At 39.2% G+C, this 12,064-nt stretch overlaps 1 protein-coding gene across 7 annotated transcripts in view; it reads left to right on the plus strand.

Annotated features, from left to right (window-relative positions):
- Positions 1 to 11,536, plus strand: part of DDI2 (DNA damage inducible 1 homolog 2) — a 48,213-nt gene extending 36,677 nt beyond the window's left edge. For 2 of the 7 annotated variants that reach the window (XM_068538949.1, XM_068538950.1), the window contains one exon: positions 3,257 to 7,585. In XM_068538949.1, the coding sequence (XP_068395050.1) occupies positions 3,257 to 5,148 (1,892 nt within the window). In that variant the 3' untranslated portion in view covers positions 5,149 to 7,585. Of the gene's footprint in view, positions 1 to 711; positions 775 to 1,508; positions 1,683 to 3,256; positions 7,586 to 9,930 lie in introns of those variants that run through there. The other 5 variants (XM_068538951.1, XM_068538955.1, XM_068538956.1 and 2 more) reach the window with 5 other exon arrangements.
- The last annotated feature ends 528 nt before the right edge of the window (positions 11,537 to 12,064 follow it).

A 12,064-nucleotide genomic window follows, 5' to 3' on the forward strand; every position in this document is an offset into this window, starting at 1 on the left:
TTGTTACTGACAATATATGGCTTGCGCTAATTTTTGTAATGTTTAAATAGTGAGATAATTCTTCAACATCAGATTCTGTTTGTTTGGAACATCAGCTTCCCACTATCATCAAAATCACCTACCTCTAGACATAGTAGGTGAACGTATTTTTGCTAAAAACTGTCTCTTTGGTGGATACTCTACAGCAGAATATCTTTATCTTTTCTATTGATTAAAAAATAATTCAAAAAAGTAATAATTCAGAGTATTTTAAAAAATAAAGAAGGTAAGCCAGGATAAGTAATCAGGTTTGGTTTGTTTTTCTTCTAAAAATAAATCTCAACTGAAAAAGAAAATTTGAAAGTTTCTATAATATGTGTTCGCTCACCTTTACTCCATAGGATTTCCATATCATGTAATTCCGTCTATGGATCTACTTTTTTTCACCTATTTCACGTTTGCCCATGAATTCTCTGTGTAGGTGTGTAAAATTAATTTCTTTCCAAGTTCTGTTGAAAATCTGTTGAAGTTGACACATTGCTTTATGTATTGTGAGAGAATTAAAGCAACCAGCAAATCTTTTTGATGTCCAAACTACAGGAACATTCCCCCACTTTGACTCTGCCAGTTCCTGATCTTAAAGATGGCAAAGGAATGGAGACTATAACCCTGCATGCTGTGTGGTTTGCATTGTTAACCCGAGTTTGCTTGTCTGTTTCCTAATTCAAACAGAGCGTCAGAAGCCATGATGCATGTAGTGTGTGTGTACTGCAGCTGGAGTGGGCCCCAGACCAGGTATTTATAGACACCACGTTAAGCCTTCCACCCAGTCATCGTCTGTGGTCTGAAAGACTTCGTATCCGCAGCAGTTCTAGAATTTAGCTTGTCATTATTCACCATTTCACCTTGTTTAATCTGGTTACAACTAGCCTGTATGTGTATTTGTATGTTGGCATACATACATATCTAAGCATGGTTTCCTATTTAAAATTGTATCAGTCATTAGAACAGTTCAAGGGGGAAAAAATCCCAGCGATAACAAATGACCATTGTGAATATCAGATCAAGAATATTAGCATCACAGCACTTTGTTGTTGGAGATGACTGTGTTATTAGGGATTTTATAAGTCCCTTTCTTCTGAAAAACTGAAAGTGTATTTTTCACATTACTGCACACAACTACCAGCATTATAGAGGGGCTGAAATTTTCATTCTGTTGAAGAAGAAATGGAAACAGGCCAGGTGACTTGGCCAGGGTCACAGAGTCAATAACATAGGCAGGACTGAAGTTTAATCTTCCAACAAGAGCTGAAACTTTGCTTTTCCCTCTCTCCCTAGCCTGACAGTTTTCCACAGGAGGCTCTCTGCTTCCATATCCCTGTAGTGCAGATATGATAAATGTCAGCCTGAGTGCACTGACTGATCTATTAAAAGAAGGAAAAGTGGTCTTTTTAGACGATCAACCTAGGACTTTATAGGGGTTTGCAGGCTGGTTGTAATTAGATATATAGCATTTAATTACTTCTTTCTTTCATTTTCCTTGTAAGGATGGGTTAAAAGCAGCCATCTTTAATTATTAATGTCCGTTGTCCTCATCCTCTTCTCCTGTCCTATAGTACTGACCCAGTCCTCCCCTACATTTAGGACTTAGGCCAGTGAAACTGACCATCTCAGCTACGGGAGGACTATATGCCGCTTTCATAGTGAGTACGGAGTACATTGAGGTCATGTTCACCTTCACCTCCCCCAGCTGTTATAACTGACGTACCGTTGCCAGAAGGCCATTACCTTTGCCCACCTCTGTGCTGCTAATAACATGGATATTTCACTACAGTGCATCTTTGTGTTCTCATTAACTCAAAATTGAACCTCTTTCAGAGTCAGCCTTAGAGATTGATAAATAAAACTAATAACTGTGTTTCTAGACTCTAATGAATATAGTTTGCACTGAGATACACGCTGTTTTCCTGTTTATCCCTAAACTATTAAGATTATTTCACAAGAAGTCAGTAACTTCCTGACATAGTGCTTTATCTTTTCAAGCTGTTAACCTATGTTGGATTAGAATGATTTAGAGCCTTTTGAATCATAACTGCATTGCTTCATGACTTCTTAAGATACAGTCAACATGAAGCATTTGAGTTGCATCTGTCCTAATAGTTTGTATTGTGATGTCATTTTTGTTACCAGCCTTTGACTTTTAATTAAAGATCTTGTAATAATTGCATAGAGGTCAATTTTTAATTGGATTAGTGGCAAAAGGAGAGTTGGAACTGATGTTTAAAGACATCATGATGTTTACATTGAGGTGTGGTATTTAATCCTTCCATTTTTTTATGAGTGGTCAGTAAGTTGCAGTGGATCTAAATTGTTATTGCTTATTGGAAAATTTATGAACTATATCCCTCCACTGCCCTCCCCTGCCCACATTTCCCTGCCCTTAAAGTACTTAAATATTCTTACTTAGTTGCTAATGTGATAAAGTAACTGATAATCCTTTTTAAAATTGCATTATTTGGTAAGATAATAATTGGGATTTAATCTGTTTGATCTTTAGTGCTTTTTTTGGTTCTGAGTCAAGCTCACATAGTTTTTGGAATGTTTGGATAGAAGTAAATAGAATGTTTGCTTCTCTGTCTTCTGAAGGTCCCTGAGTAGTATCACATTCTTATTTCTCTTTATAATTCCTGCTCTGTCCCAGATATACCTGGTTTGGACTTCTCAGTGTTCACATTTGACACTCTGAAAGTGAATTGACACGAGAATCATTCTAGTACTGAAATCCTCAAGATTGTATTGTGCTTTTAAGAATCACCTGAGGAACTTACTGAAAATACAAATTCCTGGGTTTATCCCAAGGATGGTATCCAGAATCTGCATGCTTAGGAAACATCCCAGGTGATTTTAGGGCAAGTGATAGAGAGAACACACTTGGAGAAACTATTCTAGAGTTCTGAACCCACTGAGAATAAAGATACATAAATGTCCTTCAGTCTTGAGCACTAACTCAGCCCTTATGTGGTACTTAAATAAAAATGTTGAATGACAGTACACATATTTTGTTAAGAACATGCCTACCTCTTATCCTGATGCTATGATGTTAAATTAGTCCACCATGATGAGAATGGTTCTTGTATAAAGTCTATAAATATAAGACAAACCCAAGTTTAAGGACCTGATTTTGTTGTGTCCCGTTTAGATTTGTGTTCTCTGATAGTTTAGTGGCCTTTGTAACCTGCTAATTAATCTTTTTTCCTTTCACTGTTGTTCTATATAGAGAAAAGCGGTAAAGAAACTACCTCACTGGGAATGTCATCATTACCAACTTCAGATGGATTTAACCATCAAGCCCATCCTTCAGGACAGAGTCCTGAGATCGGTAATCCTTCAAGTCTTGCTCACTCTGTCTCTGCTTCAGTCTGCCCTGTTGAGCCCAGCGACCCAGACAGCACTGAACCTAAAGCTCTGAAGGCTTTGAAGGCTTCAGCTGAATTCCAGGTAACCTCTGAAAAGAAAGAGCATCTTCCTCTGCAGGATCTTTCTGATTGTGCTTCTTCAGCAGACAGTGCTCCAGCAGACCAGAGTCCAGCTATGCCTTTGCAGAATTCACTCGAAGAAGCCATTGTTGCAGATAATCTAGAGAAATCTGCTGAAAGAAGCACCCAGGGCCTCACATCTCATCTCCACACAAGACAGGAAGTTAGTTTATCTGTCACTAGGATGCAAGAACCACAGAGGCTAAAAGATGAAAAGGGTTGGCATCCAGAATATCAGGACCTGAGTCAAGCGAGTGGCCTTCAGCAGCATGAAGAACCAAGGAATGAACAGCATGAGGTTGTACAACAGAATGCTCTACATGGCCGAGAACATCTTTGTAACACAGGGGACCTTGAACTTCTTGGAGAAAGGCAACAGGATCAACAAAGAAGTATTGGTTCGGAAGCTACAATGAAAGGAGACAGGCTACAGCAGACTGTGGACCTTTCGGGTACAGAGAAAAATATTCTACCTTCAGGATGCTTTGGCTGCTCAAGTTCAGAAACACTTATGGAAGTAGATATAGTTGAAGAGTCCCTAGCTGCTGGGCTTAATTCAGCAGGTGGTCAGAATACCAGCGTCAGGAACATCGGTGCATCTGATCTCACCTTAGATAATCCCTTGATGGAAGTAGAAACATCAAAATGTAACCCTTCCTCTGAAATTTTGAGTAATTCCATTTCCACTCAGGATTTACAGCTTCCAGAAAGTAATGTTGAAATGTCTGGAACAAGTAAAGAATACGGGAATTGCCCCTCCTCTTTAATAAGTCTCTGTGGCAGTTGTCAGCCATCTGTAGAGTCCACAGAGGAATCTTGCTCATCTGTAACAGCAGCCTTGAAGGAACTTCATGAACTTTTGGTCATTAGTAGTAAACCAGCTTCAGAAAACACATCGGAAGAAGTTATCTGTCAATCAGAGACAGTAACTGAGGGCCAAACAGGTATTAAGGACCTTTCTGAGAGATGGACCCAAAATGAGCATCTTACAGCTACCCAGAGTGAACAGTGTTCACAGGTCTCCTTTCATCAGGCCGTATCTGTAACAGTGAAGACAGAAGAATTAACATACACTTCAACTGACGCTGGAGTAGAAGATGTAGAAAATATTAACTTCAGGGGTCCAGGGGATGGCGTATTAACTGATAAGGAAGGTGTCCCCAAGCCTAAGGAGTCAATAAATGAGAGCAGTTCTGTCACTGTAGCCTCAGCTGAAACGTCCAATCAACTACATTGCACCTTTGGTGTAGAAATTTCACCCGGACTTTTAGCAGGTGAGGAGGATGCACTCAGTCAGACTTCTGAGCAAACTGAGTCCTTGTCATCCAGTTTCATATTGGTTAAAGATTTGGGTCAGGGCACACAGAATCCAGTGACAGACAGGCCTGAGACTAGAGAAAATGTCTGTTCTGAAGCTGCAGGGCCACTTCTAGAATTTGTACCACCTACCAGCCATCCATCCTCAAGTCCCTCCTTTCTTGCACCATTAACTTTTCCTGCTGCGGACATTAACCGGATTCTCCGTGCCGGCTTTACTTTGCAGGAAGCTCTTGGGGCTTTGCATCGAGTTGGTGGAAATGCAGACCTTGCACTTCTTGTTTTGCTAGCAAAGAACATTGTAGTTCCTACATAACCATGGAAAAGTGGGCTAGACCATACTCCATTCCCTTAAAAAAAAGCTATATATCTACACCTACACACTCACCACATACACGTATATGTAGAAACCTGCAAGCAGAATGTTGAGCCAGATTTTTTTTAAAGATTTTTTTCGGCCAAAGTAATTTATGATCTCTTGTCTGATGAATTTGTCTATTTGTTAAAATTTGGGCCTTTTTAAATGTATTGGCAGTATGTGCATACAGAAGCTTTTTATTAACATTAAGATGATGTATTCTGGAATAAAATTGGTGGTTTTGTGTATAGCATACCATTTTAGAATGAGAGTGAATGCTTTAAAAAGCAGAAGCCGTGAGAAATCCCACCACCCATGCAGCTAAAAACAGATCAACTTCATAATCTGGCTGTGTCTGTGCTGTAGGCAAGGTATGGCTTGTTGACTCAATTTTTGGTTTACAAACTTGATTACATGGTTTGGTGTTTGGAATCATACTTAGTGCTTTATTATGTATTATGATTCATCGGTTGTAACAGGAAATTGAAGAATATCTCCTAGAGTGCTATGTTTTTATTCGTGTGGTTAGGATTTGACATTTTAATGGGATGAGTTGGGAGGGTCTAAAACTTGGGCTGCTTTGTACATCACAGGCTGCTGCGTGGATTGCCAGATATCTTGGGTGGGATACTGTGAGGGAATTAACATTAGAGCGAACCATGGTGCTACCCAGATTTAAAAAAAGAGAGAAAAAACTGTAATTCCATTTGCAAATGTCATGGTGATGTTTCAAGAACTGTGAGTGAAAAATAATGGCCTAAACACTGGAATTAACTAGTGACTGGGTTTGGTAGCGTCTCACTGATCACAGCTCAACCCTTCATGACTAATGATGAACTTATGTTCGGCTAGTGGGTTGATTGCCAGCAGTTTATTTCCTTTCCAAACTCATCTTCTTCTAGGAAGTTCTTCTAAAGCTCAGTTTGAGCTGTGATCTGAGTGAAATATTCAAGTGTGATAAATAACCCTGTCACTGGTTTATCTTGGTGCTTGGAATGGTCAGTGTATTTGGTGAGTGTCTTTCATGGCAGTGGAAATAGTAATTGGAGTTTCTGACTCAAGTGGCCTTGGTAGAGTTTTCCATCCCTTTCTTTCCTCAGGAGTTTCTTTTTTTAAGCAAGGTTCGTCATATTTTTGTTTACACATGTCAAGTTAGAGTGGGGCATAGTATATAGATGTATTTATTGTGGCCTTTTTTTATATGAGGACTAGCCCTTGGAAATCATTGTCCTGTGGGCCCCACTGTGCAATAATTCTACTGGGTAGATTTTAGATACTTTTTATCGTGGAAAATAAACCCTCTTATGTACCTAGCAGGAATCTGAAATCTTGGTTTTATTGAAGAGAATTTTGAGAATGATAATTCCCTATTCCAGGTTATAATTTGCAATGTGTTTGAAACAGAAGCTTCAAAAGGGTGATTTGTGAACTTTTAACTTTAAGTGATTTTTGTCTAAAGTCTTACTCTCTTTAAAAGCTTATTCTTTCTGTCAAAATGCACGTCATTGAGCACAATCAAAATGGAGGCTCATATCTCAGGAGTTCTAAAATTTTTGATTTGGGGGCACTTAGACATTTCTTTTACCCTATTCCATGTTCTTTCTTTTAGCTGTGAGGTTTGTATGTGTGTTAGGAGCCTGAGTGATATGATGGAAAGTTGCATAGATTCCGCATGACCCTCTGAAGTTAGGGAATGGTTGACAGAAAGAGTTGTAGTTTACTGTGTTCAGAAGGGCGCTCAGAACAAGTTAGCCAGATTGTCTTTAAAGTGTTCTTTTAGACAATCATGTGCTGTAGATCCTTTTGCCTGCCCTACACCAAAGATGTAAGATGCACTAGGAACCTGCTGATAGGATTTCTGTCAACTGACTCTTAGAGCTGTGACTGTAATTAAGTAGTGGTGCTATGATTGAAGCAAAATTTAGTAGCAATGCAATGGGCCCCTGATTTGCGTTATGGGTATGCTTGGGAATTTATTCTAAGCTTATAAATCTTTAGGGTCACAAAGTGGGATGAGTGTAGGGTTACAAAGTGGGGTGAGTCTATGACAGTAGACTCCTCCAAAAAGGCCTTCTGTATGAAGATGGGCCTCAGAGTTTTCTGTACTAGCAGTTCCTCTGACTACTGTTCAGAGGCTTGGCCACTGAATTTTCACAATGTGGAGATTTGGGAGTCAGTCCCAGGTGGGATATAGAATATCAATCTGGGAAAGTTTTCATTACGATAGCTTTTATTGTATGTATATGTATATTTATTTCTAGGAGAAAATTGGATAGGCCTATCGTTGTACATGTATTCTTATTAGGAATACTTTGAGCTTAACCCACTTGCCAAATATCCTTGTCCTTTTTCATCATTTATCTTTCAACTTATAATTGCTTTTGATTTTTTAAATCTTCCTGTCCATCGTTTGTATGAAAGTCAAGTTGTTGACATTGTCAAGATTTTGAATCATTTTTAAATTTAGCAGTTGTAAAACACAAAAGGAATTCAGGAACATGACACTAGTGAACCTTCGTTTTCAATTTTTATTCAGAGTGCAGAAATTAGAGATTAACTTCTCCAAGGATAAGATAAAATCATTGTGAACTCCTCTGGTTGCCAACAGAACTGATAATGGCCAGCCATAACCAGTAATGGGCTGCTTTACCGGATAGCTCCTTTGCCATAACCGGTAATGGACAGCCTTGTGGTCAGCAGGTGCCTCCAAGGGTGGTATCTGTTTATTCACCAAAGAGAGGAGAAGATTTACCTATATGACTTCTTCAGTTTCCCTTTGGTTGGTTCCTGTGTATAAGAATGTGCTTGGTAACCAGACAGCTATACCTAGGCTATAGATTTTGCCGTTGCAGCTGGTAAGAATTACTTCCACTCGTACCTCTTTAGGCATCCAGACATCAGCCAGTAGCCTTCGTCCCACAGTTTGGGCTTTAGCCATTAACATATAAAGATTACCAGTTACAATGGGAACTACATAGATGATGAGTGTGTATGAAAACTGTTCTGCCTTGCAGCCTACAGAACTTTCCAGAGCTCCTTGTCTCCATATATACTGAAGGGAGACACACACCTTGTATTTTTTTCCCAGAGCATTTCTCCAGTAAGAGAGTTACATGGAAAGATATATGAGACTTTGTGTCACTGATTCTATGATAACCAGCTAAGGTGGAATCTGCCTGTTTTTCCCCTAGCACAGCTTACTATCCCTAGTAAAAGCCATAAAAATTTAGTTGGTTTAACCATCAGTTCATGTGTATATATACATGTGTGATAGACAGATATCCTACAGTTAATTTTACGTAGATTAAAAAGCAAACAATTTTTATATCTACAGGTGTAGTCTTCAGTTATGGTGGTTTTTATGTATATAAAATACAGCCTTGCAAGTAACTGGCCAGAAGAGTTGCAGTACATTCTGATTTCCTTTTCCTATCTCTTTGCCACCTGCAGAGAGTATAAGCAGGATAATTGAACTGCTGCGTATTTCAAACTTGTTATCAGTGGTAACATGTCATAAGAGAAGCTAACTGGATTATGCATTCTCTAGCACAGATACCAAAAAGCCAAATATCTCCTTTGAATTTGGTGACTTAGTGTAGTCCGCGGCTGAACTAGAAAGAGACAGAGTTCTCAAGAGTTCCCTTCCGAGAAGATGAATGTTAACTTAGTTCTGTGAAATAAAAATAGCTTTCTTTTTGAAAGATTTAAAAACGCCAATTCCTGTTAACAACAAAGTAAGTGCAAAGCATGTCCTTGAGAACCAGAGATGTAAAATCATGGCTCAAATTCTCTACCTTTGTGGTCCCTCGGTAGATGTTACTAGGAGTTCACTGAGTAAATCAAAGAACTTAGGGGAGGAAGCTTTGATATGCTTGATTTTCTCTTGTGCCTTAGTTTCTCCAAATAGCAGAGGCATCAAATTTGGATGGGGAATAAAAGTGGAAGGAGGGGGGCAGCGGGGAAGTCTGAAAACGGCTCTCCTGGAGATAGGCATGCATGGAGTGGTCCTAAGGCTCACGTTCATTGTTGGTTGAGAATTGTCCTGCACCAAATCATTAGATTTCCCCAGGTAGAAGGATTATGACATGGCTTTTTTGTATCAGGTATACCCCAAAAAATGGTTTCTAAGTGTTTATTATGTTCTTTGTTACACTGTCAGTATTGTGGTGAAGGCAGAGCAAAAGTTCAAGAAAATCTTATATTACAGGAAACGTTTACTCTCTTGAAGGCTATGCAGTTTGAATCTTTGAATAAGAGTTCATTATTCATTCAAACATTAAGTGCCTGTGTGCCAGGTACTGGTGAGCACTGGGGATACAGGAGTGACTAAAACAGACTGGAAGCTGCTCTTGTGAAGCTTTCAGTCTAGTAAAGAGACATGAAACAAATTTTAGCTTCAAGTGCAAGATCTATTTTTGCCTATTAGCATCATTTATTTTAAAAGTCATACTAGGATGATTTGGTTCAAATTCAGAGAAAACTGGGAAAATCAGGCTCAAAATGGAATTAGATGCTGTGAACCTAAAACTGCTCTAAAAAAAATATTTTTAAAAAAATGGACTCGGAGAAACCAACAAAAAATGTTCTAACATTTGGTAGAAACACTTGAAGAGATCAAGGATTCAGAAATCAATGTATACTGTTGGTGGAGGGGGAATTGGGCAGGATAGAAGTGCAAGTGCAAGTAAATGGAAGATGACCTAATATGCACCAGTGACAGTCAACTTTTCCTTCCATCAGGACCTCCTTCCATGCAGGGTAGAAATACGGAGTGTGCTACGGCATCCTTCCCACTCCCCCTCTGAGCACGGCTGCTCTGGAATACTAACCATCTGGGCCAACAGGACTTAGCAGAGGATTCTGGAAGATTTGCTGTTTTAAAGCAGCTGAGCGCAAGATGTGAAAATAGGAATCAAGAGCAGAAGATGTAGCAAGCAGTGGTTCTGGGACTGGATGGTGGGCAAAATTTATTTACAAGAAGATTCAAGGCTCTACCAAGTGTTTCTACAGGACAGCTCCATCAAAAGGACATTCTTTAACCCATTATTTAAAACATCACCACGTATGTAGTAATCCTGAAGGATACAGGTAGAATTTCTGGACCTTAACTGCTAGTGACTTCTGAGGTTTACAGTTAGAAAACTCTCACAGGTTTATCTGTTATGTATTGGTGATTGGTAATCTAGACCCTCTGGGGGCTGTGAAAGGTGAGAAGATACAGCAGATAAGTTTCAGAGCACAATCTTAGGGAATGAAAGCTACAGAGAAAATGGTGCAAGGGCATAGGAGTTAGAGGATATTTCTTTTACCTAAAAAAAGTTAAGCAAACTACAGAAGACTTGGGGTGGGGGTGTGGAATACAGAATTAGAATAATTTTTACAGAATTATATTTCTTTGAATACGTACCATAGGAAGGTTTTCATTAGCTGACTTGGGGAAGGGGCATGCTGGTATATTTTTTTCCTGGGAAGATGCATGACTAATAAATTATTTTGTTTACCATGAGTTTGTTTTACATACAACTTTGAATGATGCATCAGTGACTTGAAGAAAGGAAGACCTCTGTAATTTCCTATCAGAGGCAGTCACATCAGTTTGTTTCTAGATTACTTTGGTCTGAGATTACCTGATGCTAATTAGACTTCTTTTTCTTTCCCTGAAGGCCCCACAGCTTTGAGTTTATGCTTCCCATCTGAGACCTTTCCCTCTGAATGATAATATTTCCATTCTCTATTCTCCTGATCATCCTTTCGAAATAGTTCTGGTGATATACTCAGATCAGTGTATTTGCTTTTTTTTACTATGCGCTTACAGTGAACATTGACTTGCCCATTTTTATTCAAAATTTTATTTCCATGGCAAGTTGGGCTAATGGGCTTTGCACTCAAGTAAGGTTTGTTTACCAGTTTTGTAGCCATATTTGGCAAATTTTAGCAAATAGAAACCCCTCTTTTCCCCTTTGTTCTTGCAATTGTACTTTTATTGCTTTCCTGATTTTTCTTTAAGCTTTGAGACCACTGCATCTTACAAGAACAACTAGGCAGGTTGGCAAAATAGGCTTGCCAATCAGTAGCTCTTTTACTCCCATAACGCTTTGGTTTTGAGAGTTGGGGAAACTCTGAGAACTTAAGGGAACCAAACTCAGGAATCCCACAGTTGGTTGCATTGTGCCATTGGTTTAGGGGCTAGACATAGGACCTCTCTGCAGCTGAGTGAACTAGATGCATTTGGGTTTGAGTTTTTGTCAGATACTGAAATGTATCAGCCCTAAGTAATCAAAACACTTTATTTTATTTTTCTTTTTTTTAATAGGAACTTTCTGAAGAAAAAGTGATGTGTAAAACATTTGATATTTAAGACAATAAAGTTTTTATCATAAACTCTTGTTTGATCAGTTTCTTTTAAATTGAGATGGTTGGTTACTTTTGTCCTTGTCTCTGTCTCCCTGCCCTTTAAATAACTTATACCCAGGCACTGTGACTTGTGGCCATGAACCTAAACTCCAGAAGAAGTGGGCATCTCCAAGCCATTAGTCACCTCCAGATAAACACTGCAGGAGGACATGGCCATCTGCTGATGTGAAATGTGTGCATTTGGTGACTGCACAAGCAGTGGATGCACAGCAATAGAAACAACACTGGTGACAGGGTACTGTGGTTCAGACTAGTCTCTAGAGCTAGGCTGCTCGGGTTTGAATTCCAGCTTTGCCACTTGCTAGCTGTGTGACTTTGGGTAACTTCCCTAAACTTTCTGTGCCTCAGTTTCCCTGTCTATAAAATGGGGGACTATTGGGGTGGTCGTAGGGGTTTGTGAGTAAGTTGGAAACACCCTGGGATGTTAACTAGTGTGGAGTTACTGCTTTGTGCATAAGTT

Source organism: Eschrichtius robustus, chromosome 3 (genome assembly GCF_028021215.1).
Source record: "Eschrichtius robustus isolate mEscRob2 chromosome 3, mEscRob2.pri, whole genome shotgun sequence".
Classification (NCBI taxonomy): domain Eukaryota; kingdom Metazoa; phylum Chordata; class Mammalia; order Artiodactyla; family Eschrichtiidae; genus Eschrichtius; species Eschrichtius robustus.